General features: G+C 50.2%; 11 protein-coding genes across 11 annotated transcripts; 3 read left to right on the forward strand and 8 right to left on the reverse strand.

Moving 5' to 3' along the window:
- Positions 1 to 26: 26 nt before the first annotated feature.
- On the reverse strand, positions 27 to 1,109 carry N7498_007754 (alpha-ketoglutarate-dependent dioxygenase AlkB family protein; the record flags this gene model as incomplete). Its single annotated transcript, XM_058454816.1, has 1 exon — positions 27 to 1,109. The coding sequence occupies one exon, from the start codon at positions 1,107 to 1,109 to the stop codon at positions 27 to 29; it is 1,083 nt and encodes a 360-aa protein (XP_058307065.1).
- A 328-nt stretch (positions 1,110 to 1,437) lies between these two features.
- Positions 1,438 to 2,981, reverse strand: N7498_007755 (purple acid phosphatase family protein; the record flags this gene model as incomplete). Its single annotated transcript, XM_058454817.1, has 2 exons — positions 1,438 to 2,792; positions 2,846 to 2,981. 2 exons carry the CDS (start codon positions 2,979 to 2,981, stop codon positions 1,438 to 1,440), a joined length of 1,491 nt encoding a protein of 496 aa, XP_058307066.1.
- A 464-nt stretch (positions 2,982 to 3,445) lies between these two features.
- Positions 3,446 to 4,530, reverse strand: N7498_007756 (zinc-binding alcohol dehydrogenase family protein; the record flags this gene model as incomplete). Its single annotated transcript, XM_058454818.1, has 2 exons — positions 3,446 to 4,146; positions 4,194 to 4,530. The coding sequence occupies 2 exons, from the start codon at positions 4,528 to 4,530 to the stop codon at positions 3,446 to 3,448; spliced, it is 1,038 nt and encodes a 345-aa protein (XP_058307067.1).
- A 255-nt stretch (positions 4,531 to 4,785) lies between these two features.
- N7498_007757 (putative short chain dehydrogenase) lies at positions 4,786 to 5,630 on the reverse strand (the record flags this gene model as incomplete). Its single annotated transcript, XM_058454819.1, has 2 exons — positions 4,786 to 5,294; positions 5,345 to 5,630. The coding sequence occupies 2 exons, from the start codon at positions 5,628 to 5,630 to the stop codon at positions 4,786 to 4,788; spliced, it is 795 nt and encodes a 264-aa protein (XP_058307068.1).
- Positions 5,631 to 6,890: 1,260 nt separating this feature from the next.
- Positions 6,891 to 8,336, forward strand: N7498_007758 (uncharacterized protein; the record flags this gene model as incomplete). Its single annotated transcript, XM_058454820.1, has 1 exon — positions 6,891 to 8,336. One exon carries the CDS (start codon positions 6,891 to 6,893, stop codon positions 8,334 to 8,336), a length of 1,446 nt encoding a protein of 481 aa, XP_058307069.1.
- Positions 8,337 to 8,749: 413 nt separating this feature from the next.
- N7498_007759 (MFS transporter) lies at positions 8,750 to 10,434 on the reverse strand (the record flags this gene model as incomplete). Its single annotated transcript, XM_058454821.1, has 5 exons — positions 8,750 to 9,039; positions 9,093 to 9,454; positions 9,504 to 9,711; positions 9,763 to 10,092; positions 10,143 to 10,434. 5 exons carry the CDS (start codon positions 10,432 to 10,434, stop codon positions 8,750 to 8,752), a joined length of 1,482 nt encoding a protein of 493 aa, XP_058307070.1.
- A 3,209-nt stretch (positions 10,435 to 13,643) lies between these two features.
- Positions 13,644 to 15,297, forward strand: N7498_007760 (uncharacterized protein; the record flags this gene model as incomplete). The annotated part of the gene is made up of 2 exons (XM_058454822.1): positions 13,644 to 13,861; positions 13,917 to 15,297. 2 exons carry the CDS (start codon positions 13,644 to 13,646, stop codon positions 15,295 to 15,297), a joined length of 1,599 nt encoding a protein of 532 aa, XP_058307071.1.
- Positions 15,298 to 15,758: 461 nt separating this feature from the next.
- N7498_007761 (cupin domain-containing protein) lies at positions 15,759 to 16,204 on the reverse strand (the record flags this gene model as incomplete). The annotated part of the gene is made up of 2 exons (XM_058454823.1): positions 15,759 to 16,125; positions 16,179 to 16,204. 2 exons carry the CDS (start codon positions 16,202 to 16,204, stop codon positions 15,759 to 15,761), a joined length of 393 nt encoding a protein of 130 aa, XP_058307072.1.
- Positions 16,205 to 16,815: 611 nt separating this feature from the next.
- On the forward strand, positions 16,816 to 18,038 carry N7498_007762 (zinc-binding alcohol dehydrogenase family protein; the record flags this gene model as incomplete). The annotated part of the gene is made up of 3 exons (XM_058454824.1): positions 16,816 to 17,092; positions 17,142 to 17,400; positions 17,450 to 18,038. The coding sequence occupies 3 exons, from the start codon at positions 16,816 to 16,818 to the stop codon at positions 18,036 to 18,038; spliced, it is 1,125 nt and encodes a 374-aa protein (XP_058307073.1).
- A 76-nt stretch (positions 18,039 to 18,114) lies between these two features.
- Positions 18,115 to 19,217, reverse strand: N7498_007763 (uncharacterized protein; the record flags this gene model as incomplete). Its single annotated transcript, XM_058454825.1, has 3 exons — positions 18,115 to 18,688; positions 18,740 to 19,024; positions 19,072 to 19,217. The coding sequence occupies 3 exons, from the start codon at positions 19,215 to 19,217 to the stop codon at positions 18,115 to 18,117; spliced, it is 1,005 nt and encodes a 334-aa protein (XP_058307074.1).
- A 597-nt stretch (positions 19,218 to 19,814) lies between these two features.
- Positions 19,815 to 20,407, reverse strand: N7498_007764 (GNAT family N-acetyltransferase; the record flags this gene model as incomplete). Its single annotated transcript, XM_058454826.1, has 2 exons — positions 19,815 to 20,299; positions 20,368 to 20,407. The coding sequence occupies 2 exons, from the start codon at positions 20,405 to 20,407 to the stop codon at positions 19,815 to 19,817; spliced, it is 525 nt and encodes a 174-aa protein (XP_058307075.1).
- Positions 20,408 to 20,631: the final 224 nt, after the last annotated feature.

Genomic DNA, 20,631 nt, shown 5'->3' on the forward strand with positions numbered 1-20,631 from the left:
TAACGTAGCCTCCACTCCACTCTTCTTTAAAAACGACATGTACGTACTATATCTCCCTTATCCTCTTGCTTCACCATCTCCTGTCTCCTGTCATCCCATCGATAATCCGGTCCGCACCCTACATTATAGTTATAATAGTTGTTCGTCCCCGCGGGAATGGTAGCCCGTCGAAACGTGATATTAATCCGTCCCCGCACTGCATCGCGACCTTTCCGCTTCGGTATGCTGTGCAGCCAACTCGCCTGCGTCGGTCCCCGCATTATCACCATGTCACCCGACCCCAGCGGCATCTTCATCTGCCCCGTCTGTGCGCCGTTGGACCGTGTCACACCTGACCCTCCACCGGGTTCAGGTTTATGCTTCATCAGGAAGTCCCGTTCCCCGCCCAGGCTCAGCGATGCAATGCACGGCTCACTCCCTAGGAATCGCTCGTCGTCCGAATGGAACGCGATACTGTCTTCGCCACTTGCGTAGTAATTCACAAGACAGAAATTGTACTTGGCGCCCGTTGCTACTTCCACTTGCTTGCGCAGCGTGTCCAGACAACTTGGGATGGGTCGCGGCGTGTATTGGTATCTGGACGGTGATACTCGGGTTTTGCTGGATGCGTTCACGAGCACGAGGTCCTCTGTGCTTGATTTCGACTCGACTTGGGTTCTAGAGTCTTCGTCGTCGTCGTCGTCGTCTTTCACTTCGGAGCGTGCTGCGAACAGGGCTGTTTCGTCAACTCCGAATACCGTCGTGTAGCGTGGTGTGTTGATCGATGTGTCGGTCCCGTTTCGCTTGATGTTGTATTGGACTCGGTAGAAGGGGAGTTCTCGGCGGAGGAATTTGAATAGCTCGTTTGCCGTTGTTCGCGTGATGTATGGTTGGAAGTAGAGTAGGTCGAGGTCGGGTTGGTTGGTTATTGAGCGGCCCTCCCGCGCGGGCGTTCCATGTTCTAAGCTGACGGTGATGTGGGAGAGGAGTGGTGGGATTGGGATTGGGTAGCTGGGGTGGTTGTCGGGTGGTCCTGTGGGTTCTGGAGTGGTTTTAGGGTTGGTTTTGGCCTTTTTGGATAATGTCTCCGCGGCTGGTTTGAAGAATGCGTCTAGCGTGCGCTTTGCCATGGCATTGATGGTTGATGGTGGTTTGGTGGACGCGTCGTGAGATGTGTAGACGCGAAAATAATGCGACTGATGTCATGCCGCGCGGGCCCTGACGATCCGATCTGTTTCCCGATTGAGTTCCGATTTATCTTGTTTGTTATCGAAGTTTGGCAAATCACTCCGGACTTCGGGTTTGATACTCGACTCTGGTGTATACTGAGAAGGGATGATTGATTGATGTATATGAATTTTTTAAAAGGCCAAGATTGAAGTGTAAGATTTACATTTAGCAACGTTTCACCTCGGCCGGTTCAAATTACCACCTCCCCCCATCTCTAATGATATCTATCTATTGCACGACAAACGAGGTGGAATGGCTCTTGTACAGAGTACTAGAATCCAAAATCGACCCAGTCGAAGACTGAATGAATTCAACCTGGAGGTTGTTCTCATCCAAAAACTTCAGCGTAGCGTAGCTGTAATCATCCGCATACGCAAACTCAGTATACGAGGGCTCGCTCCCAACAGAGCTGAGACCCTCAATGTTGCCAGGACCACCAGCAACAATGTACATGGGAGCCTTGGGATCGTTCATACCATTGGGATCAGCAGTGCCGTTGACCACGGGCAGGAAGCGCTGCGAGTTGTGAACGTGTCCGAACACAGCGAGGTCGACACCGTACTGGTAGAACAGGCCCTCGAATGCGTCTTGGCAGGGCCCGCAGCTGTTGTCCGAGCCGGTGCTGTACCAGGGTCGGTGGCCGGCGACGATCAACCAGGGTGTAACGCTGCGGTCGACGCTGGCGAGGTCTGCCTGGAGGAATGCGAGCTGCTGGCCTGCTCTGCCGAAGGGACCGCTGTCAAGGTCAGCGGAGCCGTTTGTTCCGTCCGGCGCGTCGGGGAAGTCGGTTTCCGTGTCGATCATCACGACGTGGACCATGCCGTATTCGAAGGAATACCAGAATGGCGGGTTGGAATAGCTTTTCGCCTGCGCGGCGAGGCCTTGAGCGGTGGTGCTGGACGATGACGAGGCGAAGGGGCTGGGCATGGTGTTCTCGAAGCGGTGCATGAAGTCGGTAAAGTTCTTCTGGCCCTCGGGGCACAGCTCCAGAAGGTAGGGGATCTCGCTGCAGTCTGCTTCGTGGTTGCCCGGGCTGGCCATGTACGCCTTGCGGCCTGCAATGGGTGCCAGCTGGTCGTAGAACTGCTCAAGGATGGACTGGTATGCTTCCGTTCCATGGAAAAGGTTCGAGAGCTTCTCGTACCAGTCATCGGCGTAGCCAAAGTCGCCCGGGTGAATGACGATCTCGTAGTCATCGACGGTCTGCGCGAGGGCGCCGATGGTGGTGTGGTTCAGCTCGGGCTGAATGGTTGGGATCTCATCTCTCTTCTTGGTGGTGAACCCATCTGCACCGTACACTCCCAGGTCGATGACCACGTCCATGTTGAAGGGAGTCCTGTCACCCGGTGTGCGAGGACTCAGGAAGTGCTCCACGCTCGAATTGGTCGAGACGATTTTATAGTAGTAGGTGGTGGCCGGGGTCAAACCGCTCAGGACAACCGCGTTAGACCAAGTCCGAGAGGTGGGATATGTTGATGGCGTGGATGACGAGCATGAAATAGAGCCCAGGTTGTCGGCAGAGGTGCCGTACTGAACACAGCTGCTGCTCAGCTGCTCATACGTGTTCCATCCAACGGACATGGCTATACGATCTTAGTATTTGCCCTATGATTTTTTTTTCTTCTCTTCGACCTACCATTCGGCCCGTAGACCGCCAGTCGCTGCTGGAATGGGGTAGTCAAGTCCTCCGGAATAGGAGGATAGTTGACGCTCGCCAAAGCGGAGGCAGCCAGCAAAGGCAGCGCCTTGATCAAAGAAGAAGAACCGACCATGATAGGCAGTAAATACTCGACTTTGATAGTCGTGAAAGCTGTATACCTTTTTCCATGATGTCAAGCGAGGTTTTATATGACAGCGGAAAGTGCAGTGCAGATCACTCAGACCAATCATTCCAAACAGGCAACCCACGCCGCATGCCATAGTAGACATGCGATTCTGCAGCTAAAGCGATGTCCCAATTCGTATTCCATGCAGCCACGGGGCTTCGCTTAGACGCACGTTACCGGGCTTCGGACCACATGAGTGCCGGGACCCCCTGGCACGTGGACCCGCGCGTGGCTGTGAATTGCCGATCATCGAACCTTGACTAATGTCTGGCTTGTGATTGTTCTGATCCTTCCAGGAACTTTCGGTCATGTATTTATTCAAAAGCTGCTACTACTCCGGAGCTAATGCCAACAACCTGCTGCCGACTGTCATCTGAATGCAACGCCGTCGGAGCTTGTGACGTGTCTGGCTACGGCACGCCCGCGGTATCCGCAATTCGAACTACATACTTCACAGCGGACGCTTTACCGGCTTCCAGGTCCTGCAGTGCCCCTTGGAGCCCACCCAGTCCACCCGGGCGCACTTCGTACGGATGTCCCGTGAACCACCCCTGAGCTAAACCCCGCCCCATAAGCGAGAAGAAGGCGGCACCAAACTCGCGATCTCCAATGGTCTTCCCCGCTGCGGGTGGATTATGCACCGATCCTACGTAGGTCCGCTCGACTGTGATTCCCTCGGCGATCTGGTCCTCTTCCTTGGGCGGGAGCACCACGGTGATCTTGCCCGGTGCGGTCAATGATCCGCTCAGATTCATATAGCTGCCTTTCTCGGAGACCGCATCGTACGCGTGATGGATCGGTTTTCCACCCGCAGCCGCCTTGATCTTGGTTTGAACGGCTTCGTTGCCTTCGCGGTAGTCAATAATCGTGTCGCCCTTGGTGCGATCGATGAGCGTCTCGACGAAGGCGCTACCCTTGCCGGCCACTACAATGAGAGGGTGGATGTTCGATAGCTTGGCAAACTTCAGCGCAAAGGCTCCAACGGCTGTAGCGCCACCATAAATGACCAGAGGAAGTGGCTCGCTGGTTGGGTTCCAGGGTAGTGGCAGATTGAGGATCTGGTACATTCCGAGAGCAGCTGTCATTGCAGCCAAGGGAAGCGTAGCAGCCTCTGAAGAAGGGTTATTGGCTATTTCACAAATGCTCCACAAAACTTACCTTCAAACCCTGTTTTCTCCGAAATATGGAAAGTCGTATCCTCCCAGGCGATTGCATATTCGGCGTAACTCCCGCCTGGAGTCATCATCTGATGGAACGCTGCCACTCTGTCGCCCTTTCTGAAGCCGACCACGCCATCTCCAACGGCCTCGACGTACCCAGCAATATCATCTCCGGGGTTGCTGGACTGTTTCGTAAAAATGCGGGGCATTTTCCAGTCCTTCGGGTTGGTGCCGGATACCACAACCCGAATGAGGAGTTGACCTGGTTCAGGGACCGGGATGGCGGTGTCGCGGATAGAGACGGTAAGATCGGGGTCAACGATGGCTTCCTTCATTTTGTTGTGAGCTTGGTGTTTTGATGTTTTGAGTAGTGAAATTGGAACTGATTTAAGCTGCTCAACAAGCTCCCCGCGCTTGATTTGTAAGGGTCGGTGTGTACAATTACTAATGATACCGAGACACCAATTAACTAACTCAAGTCATTATAAATCACTATACATTATAAATCACTATATTAACGATGAATTGTAGATATTCGAGTTAGTTGAAACTGCTTGATCATATTCAAAAAGTGTGCGCATTCAAATCCTTCACCACGGCATAATCCCCGCCGCACACACAATCTTACCCACACTATCATCTCTCTCCCCTTCAACAACCCTCTTAATCAACCGCCCACCAATACTAGGATGCTTAGCCCCCATCTCCTTGGCCTTCTCGGGCACGTTACCCAAATTGGTAGCCAGCATTCCGGGTGCAACGCAACAAACCTTCACCCCATCCGCCTTCAGCTTATGGTTCCAGTCCAGCATGAGCATATTTAGCGCTGCCTTGCTGCATCGATATCCAATAGTTTCAAACTCAATCTTCTTAGGCCAGCCTGCGGGTTGTGGTGGAGTGGGAAAGTACTTTTCGCCGGCTTGGTTGATGTTCGATAGCCCGGTCACGAAGATCAGACGCGGATCGGTGGATTTCAGTAGAAGGGGGATGAATTTTGCGGTCATGACGTGCGTACCGGCTACATTCACGTCGTAGGCTTTGTTGAAGCACTCCCGGAGTGAGACACGACCGCCGAGGTATTCGAGATCGAAGGTCGCTCCTGATGTTTGATGAGATCTTCTGGTTCTGCATTTTGTTGGTGTTACTCACCGGCATTGTTGACCAGAGTATCAATGTACCCCACGTCGGTCTGAACCTGGGCAAAGGCCCTTTCAATAGACTCATCACTGGTAAGGTTCAGCTGGACGATCTCGACGGTGTTGGTAGCTCCAGGGCATTGTTCTTCTAGTTTCTTGATTGCCTCCTTTGCCTTGTCTAGGGATCGACTTCCCATGAAAATGCGGTATGCCTTGTCAGACTCATAGAAAGCTTTCACAACCTCGTAGCCAAGCCCACCGTTTCCACCAGTGACAAGAACGATATTGGGTGAGGTCATTGCGGTGAGACGTGTTGTGAGGTGATTTCTCGATGCTCTTCGTGACGAAGCTCGTGTATCATGGAGAGACTACAACACCTTGAAACAGCCTCTTATATATTTTTTACAGCTGCTCAATACTCTCATGATCGCCTTTTCTCCAAATACCGATAGACCCGGCTCTCGAAGTATACAGCCAGTACTCGATATTGTGGCGGATATAAGGAAATAAAGGCCGGCGATAATCCCGCAGTCTTCGTAGAGAACTAAGCACATTGACATTCGCGAAATGGACAACACAGCTGTTGGGTGGCTTTCCAGTCATTATGCTCACCGCAGGTTATTGTCAACTTTTTCTGTACATTCTCGGCAGCTATTTTCACAGCTGCAATAATCAGACATACCTCCGGCGCAGGGATTCAGAAGACCAATCCCGGTATACAAATGTGTTATTTTTTGCAATTTTTCAACAATAGAAGAAAATAAACCATGGACTATCACAAAAGTGAGATAAAGAGGCTCTACTTCCCTATCCCAGCCTCTCATCCTAGAGGTGTGCCCCCTTTCTTTTCCAAAAAGAGTATGGATTCGAATAAAACGAGATGCGGTTTCGAGTATTCAACTGCTCGGTAATGCAGGGCGGGGTTGGAATATTCAAATCCATTGTAAGCTACCTAGGTGTACTGGTTAAAACGCTTATTCTAAAGTAATATTCTGAGGCTCCTCCTGTGAGTCCAGTCCTTTCTGGGCCTGTGTCATAGTGCTTCCGGGAATAGCCCAGCTATTGTTTTACTCGTGTGTTTAAGCCCAAGGCTCATCTTGTCCCTTCAAAATGATAGTATGTTGCTCGTCTCTAAGTGGTGTGTTTAGCTTTATCTAAATCGAAGTCACAATATATCCCGCCTCTCTGCCAAGAACACACCTCGTAGGACCCACGCGCCGTGAACTACCATTTTCTTATTAGAGAGGAAAATATCGACCTCATACAAAGCTAATATATTGTGGTTTGGTGTTTATTCTTCATTTCCACAGCGTTTACATGTTTGATGGCACTTTCGAGGCAATCCCAAAAGTTGATGACGTCAGCATATTTTACACGAGTCGGACTCTACTCAAGGCAGCAGCAGGAACACCACAGTAAAATTCACACTCAAAAGGTGCAAATCCTTTCTGATGCGCGTCACAACATCGACCTCGGGACTGGTTAAATGAGGAAAGATTGCGCCGGCTTGGATTCAGGGTCTGCATGAGGAATCTGGGAAACACCAATCACGGTCCACCATGGACAACAGCGGCCCTCTCTTCGTTGCTCAGGAGGCTCTGTGCTTATATCCAATCAGCACAATCTACGACTCATGCCCACGGTATCTCTTTTACGCCTTGTTACTCGCCAGTTGTTTGACTCGCTGGACGGGTTGGCTTGCCGATGTCTTCTTGGGCGCCGCTGCGACGTATGCAGGTACCGCTGCGATTGAATCATTCATCTTGGTTGCAAATCCTGCCAAGAAGCAGGCTCCTTCACTCGTGACTATCCCATTTGTCTCCAACGATACGACCTTGTGGAATAGTTTCCCGCAGCTTATCACGGAGACACGAGAGATCACGGTTCAGCCGGCGGCACTGGAACTGGACGGGGATGCTGTTCTCGCAATCGTCGTCACTGGCTACCTTGTTTTCTTACCTCTCCAATGTTGGTCACGGGTTTTGACGCATGAAAGAGCCCGGAATGTTTTGTTCTATTTGTGGAATATGCTCATGCTGGCGGGTTCCATCTGCTCCTTGGTCTATGCTGGCCAAAAGGACAACACCCCCACCCAGTACATGTTTTGTTACCCCGACATTCCACCCCTCCAGCAAACATCCAGTGATGGATGGCAGGATGGATGGAGAACCGGGTCGTGGAACACCAGCATCTGGAGTACCTTCTCCAACATATCGAATTGGGGTCAAATCGGCGACATCTGTTACAACCCGTGCTTCAATTCCAGCCAGATTCTCAGACAATCTACCTCGCTGCAGTCATGGTTTACCTCCAGCGACTCTGAACTGGCACATCCAAACCGATTCTGGAATAGGGTCATCTACTCGAATCGTTACATCTACAGCCTCATCATCATCTGCCTTTTTCTGAACATTGTGCATCTGACATTCAAATGGCTGCCGTACAAATCTCGCATACCATCTGCCCGGATAGTTGTGATCTGGAAAGAGAGGAAATCAATTTTGCGCTGCTTCAAGCAAGAGCTCAAGGATGCACTATCCATGTCCAGGGAGGAACAAGCGGCGCAGAAGGAGATTGAAACCTCGTCTGGACACAAAACCTCACGATGGAGTCGCATCCGGCCTGTGTTTACCCTTCGCTTCTTGAAGGCCTTTCTGCGCGTAGTTACAGATGGGTGGATTCTTTTTGGGCTCGTGTTCAGCATGATTATCAGCCCACTGACAATTATCGCCTTTGTCGTGTGGATCGAGTGGTGGATATACAATGATGGCCCTTCACAGGAGCATCCACAGCAGGTGGGGCAATGGTCATATCTGGTTTCAATCGCTCTACTGCTTATATCAGCGGGCATTCTATCGCTGAAGTACAAACTGGCGACTACGTCCGAGCTGGATACCGAGATAGAGAAGACCAAGACTCAGCTTGAAAAGTTGCAGCAGAGAAGGGATGCTCGGTCACAATCAGAGACTACCGCGTTGACCGCTTCAGTAGAAGCCGAGGAGTGAGCTCATGCAATTACATCCTTCATATAAAACCCTTTCCCGTAATATTTTCATGTATAGCAATCAGAAATAATATGCAGCTATATAGACAAGCCCACAAGTCATTTCTGTGATGAGTAGTTCGTTGACGATATTTTGCGCGCCCTTTTTTGGGGGATAACCCAATGCAAAAGATCATTTATATCGGGCACAAAGGTGTAGAAAGCCATTCATTTCGTGGTGGTCTGGTCAAAAGTCTTTATCTTCTTATAGCGGCCACTCGAGCTCGAAATAGCTATATAGAACATCATCTCAACATCACAATTGGAATAATTCAAAAGTCGAGTACACATTTGGTAATATCTATAGCTAAGCAGACATTGTTCCTTTAGGCTCTCGGGCCGGGTCGATCTGGAATAAATTCAGACTAGAGGAAACTAAGCCTCTCCAGGCACGAACCTTGACTTCTTTCTTAACGTGGCGCCATATTTCATGAACAGAAAGGGTACCGGCAATGCCAAGCATGAAATGCCACCAAGTAGACTGGACGCTGGCCCTACACCCAGACTCTCAAACATGGGCCGAGCAGCTAGGGGCATTGCGCACGCAAGAAGGGAGCGCAAAATGGTATTTGCAGAAACAGCGCTAGCGGCATAGACTCCATATGTGTCGACCAGGAAGTTGAGGCATTGTTGAAAAACAACGTTAAAGCCCGCACCGATAAAGCCTGTTCTCTAGTATCAGCAAAAGTAACTATGCAAAGGATCATGTAGTAATCACCAGCTGCGACGACAGGCAACGCCCAGTGATATTTAGGAGCGGCTGTCCAGCCAAACCAGAAAAGACCCGCTGAAAGTAGAATTCCCCCAAGTACAACTGGGGGAAGACGTGCCTCGGGAACCGCTTTACCTCCGTTGGCCTGCAAAGCGCGTTTGTAGAAGGAGGAGTTGGCAAAATTGATCACGACAGCAAACTGTATACCAATCAAAATCGCCAAGAATGGGAGAGTTGAAATGATCAAGCTCCATCCTCTGTCTTCTTTGAAAACAATTGGGAAAACTTCCAAAGTCAGGTAGATCAGACTATAAGTAAAAGAAGCATAGAGGGCAACGTATGTGACCATCGGCTCCGTAACCAACATTCTATGGAAAATTAGTATCTCCCGTGATAAAACTCAGTGATAAATCTTACCGCACGGGACGAGCAAGATGTTTGGTCAGGGCGTTGTGGATATCAATCCTCTCCTGCTCATGGGGATGCCAATATCTTTGCTCGCCTGTGAGCTTCCGGAGTCTTCGTGCCTTTTCCTTGAGTATAACGGGGGCATATGTTTCAGGCAAACACAAAGCACAAAGCGCAAAAAGGAAGAATGCGATAATAGCCTCGAGGTATTCTGTCCCTGTGAAACATTGTCAGCTCTGAGGTATGATGGCTCTCGGGATAAGCTTACAACGCCACCCTAGGCTTGAATTGAGTGACAATGCAGCGCCAATAATTGGTCCGACTGTTGGCCCCCCGGAGATGCACAATGACACAAACGTCATGGCATTTCCTCGGGTCGCTGGATCGAACATGTCGCCCAAGGCGGCGGGTACATTGCTAATTGGTGCCGAGGCAAAAACTCCACCGAAAAATCGCGTTATGAAAATGCTCTCTGCATTCTTGCTCGTCGCTGTACCGATACTAAAGAGCCCAAGTATGAAAACCGCAGGCAGCATCCCCATGCGCCGACCGTAGACCTCGCTAATCGGACCCCATATCATTGGGCCGAATGCCCAGCCTTAAAATATGTTATTCCGGTATCTCCATGGTTTTAGTATTGAAACCTACCTAGGACAAACAAAGCCACAGTTAGAGCTGTGACCTCGCTGCTCACGTTTGTGTATTTTCCAATCGCCGTTTCGGCAGGTGCAATAATGGACGACCCAAGTGCACCAAGGAATGCAAGCATGCTCATCTGGAACACAAGCCATATCTTGTAGGTTGAGCTGAAATTTTTTGGGTTCTCCGGATCGTCAACTTCAAATTGAACCTTGAACGAATCAAGAGCATCTGTCGGTTCTTTGCTAGTCGGTAACTGAGATTCCTTGTTGGACTCGAGGCCCGGGCTCAGAGGAACCATTCTGAGTCACTGGAATGCTTTGTCAATGCTTCAAAAACAACAATTACCACAAAGGGAAGTTCTCTTTATACCGATGTTAGCACGGAAGAGACCAGAGTGACTCCGCATACATCATTAGTGTTCAACCCGCATTAGGCTTAGTGGCGGCCGCCGGCCCCACGGCAATTCTCACCGTTCGACTCTTCACTTCTTACTTCTTCCAATGCCTCATTAGCAGCGGCCGACATGGATTTTATTTTCTTCCAAGGTACCCTTTCCCAGCCGATTCTACCTTGATAATTTTGTCCTGGCGGCCGCCGTTCCACAAACTAGTCCAGCTGCGTGCCGAGAACTCCGATTGGAGAAGTAATTATATCGGAATCTGGAAATGGAACGGGCATCACGCGTTTGCACAACATGCAAGGCCCGCAAAAAAGGATGTGATAAAGCTCTTCCCCGATGTGGTTAGTTGCTGTCCCACCGAATAGTTGCATGGGAGAAATGTTCTCTGTACTCCTGTGGATTGCTGCCGATACTGACGAGGCCAAGGTTATTGTACCCAACGGGGGCTTTTGTGTCTTTACCCTCGTGAAGACAAACTCTCTCCCGAAGCCCGACATGTTCCGTCAAATAAAACTTTCCCGCAGGGTATCGGCGCGGCTATAAATTTCTCCCAACTGTCGAACCCGTTCTTACATTCTTCACCGTCTGATCCACCACTTCCATTCGACTGCGCACTTCATCTCCAGGTCTTGCACATTTTCCACATCACTGGCCAGTCATTCTCAGGTGTCTGTGACCAGTATTTTGAAAGCTACCATCGATGGCTTCCAGTCGTCTCCCGTGTGCTACTTGATGAGATGGATGCAATGCATCAGGACAGCTATCCTCCCATGGACTTTTCCCTCTTAGTGCTGGCCATGTATTTGGTAACACTAAAACCTGATCCAGATACAGTGACCCAAGTAATATCCCCACAGACCTTATATCTGGAGTTAAAGATGCTCTTGGCTCGAGCACAGGCTACGGCCTACCCATCCAAGGGTCTCATACAAACAGGTCTCCTCTTGGCTTCATTTGAATATACACGTGGCCGGCCATATGCAGCATACCTGTCAACTGGAGCCTGTACGCAAATGGCGTCTATACTTGGAATCAACTATGATCAGAGCTCAAAAGAGAGATCCAACAGACATCCTGCCCCGGGGCTGAAGGCACTTGAAGAAAGAAACATTTGGTGGGGCATAATTATCTTAGAACGGTATGTTGACTCTGCTTTTCCTGGAACCGTGGGATAAAGAGTGAAGACTAATATTTTCGAAGTCTGATCTCACACGAATGTCCGTCGGGAAACCTGCGCCCACTGTCGCAATTGCCCAGTCGAGAGACGGAATTGCCATCTGATCTGATTTGTGACCATTCTTTTGGATCAGACGATCAGATAAAGGTCCCTACGGTCGGCGATATGCATTTAAGTGATGTGAGCGGCTTTGGGCGCCAGGCCCAGGCGGTATATTTGCTGGCCCAGGTTGAAACCATCATCACCAGAACTGATCAAGTCCAATTTGCCGAGATCAGAGAGTTGGATGAGAGGCTCCGAGAATTTTTATCGATTTTGATGAATCATCCTGTGGAATCGCATCGGTGCGGCGCCAATGGAATTATCATTCGGTAAGTCTAGCAATCCTTCAATGTGGTCAGCATGCAGCTCATATAATAAAGATCCCTGATTCGATTACATCAATCCATCTTAAGTCAGAAAGTGGATACCGCTCCCTCTCAGTCAATAATCCAAGACTATTCACATTCTGCATTGGACACATTAGCCAGGATGATGGTTGACGTTGCGCACGACCATCTGGAGCGCTTTGTACCTGACCATATTGATTCGCTGCCACTTTCATGCTCGTACAATATGCGAGCCGTGATGCAGCTCATTCGGGATAGACGTGGCTACATCGACTATGACAACCCACCAGTAGAGCTGGCGGGGTTCATGGCATTTTATCAGGTGGTCTGTAAAAGATGGTGCTCCGATTAGAGAAGTGACAAGCCAATATGGTAAGGAACCCTGGGCATTCTGGAAAGAAACCAAAGATGGAGATATAGTTGCTCATTTTTCTCCAGATCAGTTCTGCACCACCAGTCAAAGAGAAGATCTTGAGTTTGACGGTACTCGAGGTCCCCTCCCTACCCAAAGCCTGCTTAGAGAGAAGGCTTCTCGAAGAGATCAAGCATTATCTTATCGAGATCCGTCATTTTCATTGACGAGCACTTGTTATCCTTACAACGACCCAATAGCTCATTCATCCAATGAAGACCAAAGCGGTGCACTTCCATCGGGAGATGACATTGCGGGGAACGATATGCCGTGAGTTAGTCCACGGCGCGTGAGCGACTGGCAAAGGGAACGGGTATGCATTTCCGATTTCCTCCAGATCCTAAGCGAGTAAGCGAACGAGAAATGGACTAGCACGCCGATATTTTTACACTTTTGAATAACTTGAGAAAGTATTCTCGATAACCCGAATGGTTCAGAACCAATGAGGGGCTGAAGACGGGCGGTAAATCGCCCCCGCTCGATGTGACCCCAACTCAGGTTCCCTCGCCCAGCACTCCCAGCACTCACAAACATCTGAACACCATTGCAAACTCAATCCTCACTCAAAACTCATACTGTTTATTTACGTGCAGCGACTTTGGATTCAAAAAGTATTATGTCATATCTGCCCCTTTCAACACTCAATGGAGCCTACATACAACAAATAATCCTACGACGTCGCAAACCACCACTATCCGCGATCTCCCAATCGAGGTCCTACACATGATAACGTATCGTCTCGACGCGATGGGTCTCAGCTGGCTGCAACGCTGGTGCCGAGCGTTTCGTGAATCAACCTAAAACCCCGGATTTTTACTTGGCAAGCGTGCGGGGTGATCGGCTTGCGCATTCCTGATTGGCACTAGATTCGGGAACCCCTGCTGGTCATTCCGAATCAACTTTGAAATTTGCCGTCTCCCTAAAAGCTCTTATTCGACGGAGCCTATTCTATCTCCATCTTAGTGCTCGCTTAGACATAATACACCTGATGTCCAAACTCAAACTACCTTTGAGCGGCAAACCTTGGCGATCTACCTTACCCCTCAACGTCTGTGCTGCGACTTTGTATTTAGCATGATGGATTGCTCGTAGCATTCGTAGATTTGGCATTGGGTGTATTGAAGCTACCATGGCTGTTTCAGACGAAAAATCTACTCAAGAATATGTCGAAGATGTGCCGCGTGCGCCTCCGAACAACGATCCCCAGACAAAGCACGTACCACTCTTGCAGTCGGTGAAGAAATGGCCCAGAGTTATATTATATTGTCTGGCATTGAGCTCTGCTATCCTTTTATATGGATATGATCTGGTTATCGTGGGAACCGTCTCGGCCATGCCTGCATTCCAGTACGTTTGAACTTTCTAGTTCTCCGGCATCCACTAACAACGTTTGGGGTTACAGACACAAATTCGGCGAGCAATACGGAAAGAGGTACATCATTCCGACAATGTGGCTCTCACTTTGGAACGTCGCGAGTCCAATCGGCATGATGATCGGATCTATACTCTGTGGCCAGTTCCAAGATCGCGGTGGACGACGGATTTCCCTCGCAGTCGGTGCCTTCCTATCAGCAATCGCTGTTGCTATCTGCTACGTCGCTGATCGCCCTGACGATATCACCGCGCGAAGAGGTGTATTTTTTGTCGGAAAGTTTTTCCAAGGAACTTGCCTCGGTATCCTTCTGTGCGCCGTGCAGACCTATATGTCCGAAGTCCTTCCCGTCCTGCTCCGAGGACCGATTATCGCCTTCATGCCAATCTTCACTCTTCTGGGTCAGCTTATTGGCTCGGTTGTGGTCTATACTTCTTTGAAATTACCTTTCGAGGATAGTTATCGAATCCCTTTTGCCTCGCAATGGCCATTCTCGGGAGTTACATTTCTCCTCGCCGTTATCTTGCCGGAAAGCCCGACTTGGTTAATGAGAAGAGGGAGGGTGGACAAGGCTCTGAAAGCACAGAAACGACTAGAAAGACCCTGTGTGAACTCCGAGGCCATTATCGAAGACTTGCGGATTTCTATCCTGGCGGAGGAAGAGGAGCGGGGTACAAGCACTTATATGGATTGCTTTCGGGGAATGAACTTGCGCAGAACCTTGATTGTCGCGTTGGCAAATATTCTGCCACAGCTCTTCGGCCTACAGCTGTTGGCTAATGCCTCTTACTTTGCACAAATCGTCGGTATGAGTTCCTCCAACAGCCTCATTTTCCTTATCCTTGGAATTGGCCTCGGTCTTCTTGCGAACGTCGGCAGTTTGTGGGCATTGAACGGGTTTGGTAGACGGTTCCTGATACTACTCAGTCTGGGGACAACAGTCGTTCTTTGGTTGGCAATGGGCATTGCCGGATGTTTCCAGGGAGTTGTCACGATCTGGTACACTTCAGTGACGATGATGGTTGTCACCATGGTCTGCGGTTTGGGTATATGGCCGGCCTCTCATGTTGTCGCGGCTGAAACCTCATCTCTTCAACTCCGTGCCAAAACCCAGGGTATCGGCTGGTTTGTGAGTAGTATTGCTCAGGGTGTCTTCGCCATCAGTCTACCGTATGTGTACAACTTGGGCGCAGGTGACCTTAAGGCTAAGACTGGGTTCGTCATGGCTGGGTTTGCAGCAGTCGGCGTCGCGGCGACATGGATTTGGGTGCCTGAGATGAAGGGTCGGTCGCCTATGGAGATCGATCGAATGTTTGCATTGAGGCTCAAGACTCGCGCTTTCAAGAAATGGAGGAGCGATGTGGTTATAGAGAAAGATATTGATCCACTGACTCAGACAGCCGGTATATGAAGGCCACCTAGGTTTTAGTGTTTTAGTCAATTCAATCTTATTTTCACTTGATTCTCTCTCAAGATGAACCTCAGCCAGAGACCACTGACCACCTCTGGAACTTTTGATTTTGAAAATGACTTCATCACATACTCTGAAAGAACACTCGATATAAAGTACAAATATAGAATGAGATCTCAGGTAGGGCATTTGGGTGTAGTGGAGTCAACGATAAAATCACCAGCAGGGACCGTTTTGATGGATGAGTCCCCAGAAGCGAAGATGAGAGAGTGGAAGGAAATTGCAGTTTGCCAAGGAGAGGTGACTACAGGCTAGCCCTTTCGACTCCTCGGCTGCTGAGTATCACCTTCCACGCTGTACGCTTTCAAGGACCCGGAGAAATGCGAACAGTCGGGAAAGGAAACAACCGTATTTCTTCCATTCTGTAAACACTCAAAGTTCCCATTTGACAATACACACTCTCAACGATACTCCTCGTCAATCTGAAGCAGTGCATCCATTCCATCCCTCTCGAAGACATCAGTATCCACCACCATATTAGCAAACAAGGTTGCAGGCTCAGTCTTGCTCGCATTATCGCTGATCCGATGATGACAACCCGGCGCCTCGTACCAGGTCCCGCCCGTCTCGATCACTTTCATGAGAGAGTCATTCATCTTGTTCAGCAGTGTGCCGCTGATCAAGTAGGCGGAGACTGAACAGCCTCCGTGTCGGTGTGGAGGGGTTGATCCGTTGGGTTTGAACTCGATGCGGAGTCCTACGATGGTTTTTCCAGGGCAGTTGTCTAGTTTGTATTGGTAGGCGATATTGATTGCCGGCATTGGGCGGCTGGGTTTCGTTAGAAGCGATGAGTCGTGTACGGGGGGAGGAGGGTAGCTAACCTGGGGTCGTAGGTTGGTTCTTCCATTGTGATCAGACACTTCAGGCTATGGAGATATATGCGGTATTCTTCGCGTGAAGTATGATGACTGGAGGGCTTGGTGGTAAGTGATCTAATCCAAAGCACAGGGGTGTCCTGCTTTTATAGCAATAGGTCTACGGGCTTTCCTCATCTTGGCGCCTCGTTGAAAATCCATAAGACCACTGGGAATACGTCTTTCCGAATAGGCTATAGGTTCGTGAAATTCGCTGAGCTTAATTTCCTTGGAGAGGGCCTGTCGGCGGTCCCGATGGTGCGGTCCCCGCGATAAGGTCCGATAGGCTATTGATAGCCTATCCAGTGATACCCGTCGCCACGCCTGGATTCTCGAGGGGGGCAATCGGCGTGACTTCCATTGACGTAGTTTCGTTGATGTATATGCTGCCTACCACGAGGCCCGTAAAGCGGAATCATGCTCAATTGCTCGAATTTGCCACTTCCAATAGCCTAGGCGATGCCACTGTTCAAACTTCACTTATTTTCAATACGCTACTCTTTTTTATCGATTGCAAGGGTCCGTGAAGCTTAGAGACTTCATGAGCATTTACCACTAGGATCATAATCCACTATTAAACAGCTTGTTCATTGCATAATTCAAAATGTCAGAAATCAAGCTCCAGTCCGGCATAATCATGAAAGGCCCGGGCGAAGCACACGTCGTGAATGACCTGTCCATTCCATCGCCAGGAATTGGCGAGGTATTAATCCGAGTACAAGCAGTGTCTCTAAACCCATCTGACTGGATGGCACCGGACGGCCTTGGAAGACCTGGAGCTGGGATGGGCTTCGACTTTGCCGGCACGGTAGTAGAAATAGGTGAAAGCGCTCAGAACTGGAGATCCGTGGGGGATCGTGTGGCTGGATTTGTTCATGCATGTAAGGCATCTGAGCCATTTAAAAAATTTGACCACTGACAAGTCAAAAGGCCACGCCGCCAACTACTCAATTGGGGCTTTCCGCGAATATTTGACTGCGGATGCGGTCCTTTTGATTCATATGCCGTCCGACTTGGAGTTCGTCGAAGCCTCGACAATTGGTATGGGTATTAGCACGGCGGCACAGCAACTCTATCAGAATCTGCCACTGCCCGTCCCCTGTAACACATCGGTTCACACAGACCAAACTATTCTGATATACGGCGGGAGCACCGCAACTGGAAGTCTGGCGATCCAGCTGGCCAAGCTGTAAGCAGCCGACGCCAATCCTCAAGTAACACATTAACCAACTGAACAGATCCGGGTTCAAAGTGATAACAACCTGCTCCGAAAAGAACATCCCCTGGCTCCGCTCCCTAGGCGCAGACCAAGTAATCGACTACAACCACGTCGACGCAATCCGGCAAGTCCGCCGCCACATTGAAGATTGCGGTTTATCGGTAATTCTAGACTGTATCTCCACAGACAGAGCCGCCGCCTTCTGCTACCAGTGCTTCGCGCCCCCGCTACGCGCCGGGCAAGAAAACGCTCCCTGGACTTTCTACTATGCCTCTCTGATGCCGGTGAAGAATCTCCCGCCGCCTCCGAGAATGATCCCCGAGACAGCTGTCGTTCGTGCGGAGTGGAGTATGGTTTATACTTGCTTTGGGAGACGGTTTACAATCGTTAATGAGGAGTACGGTCTGAATCGGACTTGGGAGCCATCGGCTGTGGATAGGGAGTTTATGGCGTATTTTTATCGGTGTGTGGAGCAGATGATCCCGTTGGGGAAGATTCGGCTGATGCCTGTGGAGGTGAGAAATGGGGGTCTTGAGGGTATTCTGGAAGGTGTTGACCTTGTTCGGAATGGTCGTGCACTTGGGAAGAAATTAGTTTATGTGCTTTGAGAGTGTAAAAATCACAGTCCAGTGAAAATCGTCAGATTCATCAACGTCGGTGACAGTTACATTAAGTATTAGTACATTAGATATACAACGTAGCGAGAGAGATCAAGGCTCCAAGAGCAATCCCCCAAGTCCCAAATTGTTGACTAGGAGCTCCACTCGAGCTCGTGTCCCCAACATTCAAGGTATTGTTATTGAAGCCGACGGACCTCTTCCAAGTTGGGGTTGAGCTATCATTCACAAGAACGTCGGAATGATAACTGTCAATTCTTCCCAAAAACGAGATCTTCATCGTGCCTGGAACCTCGACGTTGACAGTGTCAAAGGTGTTATGTCCGGCCGGTTTCGGTTCTGCCAGGTAGTAACCATCCACCGTCAGGTTGGCAGTCTGGCCGTCGAATTGCAGGCTGAGAACAGGGTCGGGATAAGAATGGTTGTAGCTGGGTCTCTTCCACCAGAGTTCGTTGATCAGGTAACCACCCCATTCGACGGTGTCTTTGCCGTCGCAGCTGGTCATGTTGAAATCGAGAGCTCCGTCTCCATAATATTCGGATAGTGTACTCGAGAGATTATACGGGGCCGCCTTGGTCGCGGCGAGTGTGAAGTTGAAATTGTTTTTCACGTAAAGAATGTCGTCGAAAGTATACATAGGACTAGATGGCATTAGTATTCAGGCGCATGTTCATTGAGAGAAAGGGACTGACTTGGCCGAGAATAAGGCATAGTTGATCGGCATGACTGCCATCGTTTCCGTTTCCAGTAAAGAGTTGAAATTGAAATCGGGAGCCCAGGTGGTCAGGTAGGCATTGATCGGGTTATTGCCGAGGTTGTATTCGCCGGACTCGGTGACTGCAAGGAGCGTGTTGTAGTTGGTTGTGATCGTCTTGCCGCGCAGCTTGGGACAAGATTCCCAGAATTCATCGTCGGCATCATCCGATGAGAGGCCTCCGAACGGTGTGAATTCGATTCGAGTGGTTCCGTTATAGTACCTGTTTCGATTAGCATGGATCTCATGATGAGCAAGCCGCGAACTCACGATCCGATCCAATGGTAGAGTCCATTCTCGGTTACGTTGTTTGGTCGGAAGTTTAACGAAGGATCATAACTTGTGTCGTTTGCGGCTTGAGCCCGCGTCGTCCATAGACTGGCGACGGCCAGCTGAATATACCGGGATCCGCGCATATTGTCTGCGGTGGGGAAAAAACGAAGGATGGCCGCAGACGCAAAAGTCCAGCGGGAGTGTCAATCCCCTATAAAGGAAATTACATCTCCGCTTAGTCCGATTCCAGGCTTGGACTGGCCGATAGAAAAAGGGATTATGTCCGCACGCCTTCCTATATATGGTCTGGCGCGTATAGAGGCTCCAATTCGGGGCGAGTCAGGGTCCCCGCCAAGCCTGTTTTGGCCCCATTGTCAAAGCCTCGTTGGTGCCCGGCCAGGAACGGAGACCCCGTCGCGCAGCGGTTGTAAATATCCGTCTTACGTTTTCGCGGTCGGCTACTGTAACCGAGGAGTCTGTGGTTGTAGTAGTGGTGCTTGAGGCTGAAGCGGTCCAAGGGTTGCGAGGCCCAAGTTAGATCACCGGACGAACTCGATTTTCGCATGGGTCTATTTTTGACCCCACCTGCCGATTAGCCATAATTGTGCGCAAGCTTTTGCACGCCTTGTCCCGTTTGCGCCACTGATGTATTGATCATATTGAATGGAGCGTTGAAGTGGAGGTGAACTTTGATCATATCTAATCAAGCCAATAGTCAATAGTCAACATTCAATCAACATCTAAACACCTTCCGCCAACTTCCCCAACGCATCCCCCTCAACCATCATCTTCATCCACTCCTCCATCCCCTTAGCCCCAACCTGTTCATAGAACTGAATCGAAGGCGTATTCCACTTCAACACACTCCACTCCAATCTCCGTCCCAGTACCTCAAGCACCTGCTTCGCCAGATACTTCAACAACTTAAACCCGTACCCCCGGCCGCGGGCGGCAGGCTGCACGTACAAGTCTTCAAGGTAAATTCCCGGTGCAGAGCGCCATGTCGAGTAGTTGTAGAAGTACAGGGCCATTCCCACGGGGCTCGGGGTGGGATTGTTGGCATCGGCCGGGGGTGTGATGAGGGCGGTGTAGACGGAGCCGCGCTTGGGTGGGTCGTTGGGGAAGGAGAGGGTTGCGGTTAGGGATTCGACGGTGGCTTCGACTTCGTGTAGGGCCTTTTCGTAGTCGGCGAGTTCGCGGATGAATTGGAGGATGAGTGGGACGTCTACCACGTTGTTAGTGGGGCCGGTGATATAGATGCGCGGTACGCCAAGCGGTAAGGGGATATTTTACCCTCTGCCGTAGCGAGGCGGATCGTGGGTGCGTCGGCCATGGTGGAATTGGCAGGGATGGAGGAATTGTGTAGGACGCAAGTCACAGGGCGTAAGAAAGCAAGGATTTTGACATGTTCGGTCCGGAGATATGACATGACCCACATTGACCAATTGAAATGACTCGGGATAGCTGCTGTAGCTGTCTACGGGATCGTGGGAAGAGAAATAACGGGGTATTATCTCGGTGGAGAGTGCTATAAATACTATGGCAACGGGTGGTATT

This window comes from Penicillium cinerascens (genome assembly GCF_028974065.1).
Source record: "Penicillium cinerascens strain IBT 15544 chromosome Unknown contig_9_segment0_segment0, whole genome shotgun sequence".
NCBI classification, from domain to species: domain Eukaryota; kingdom Fungi; phylum Ascomycota; class Eurotiomycetes; order Eurotiales; family Aspergillaceae; genus Penicillium; species Penicillium cinerascens.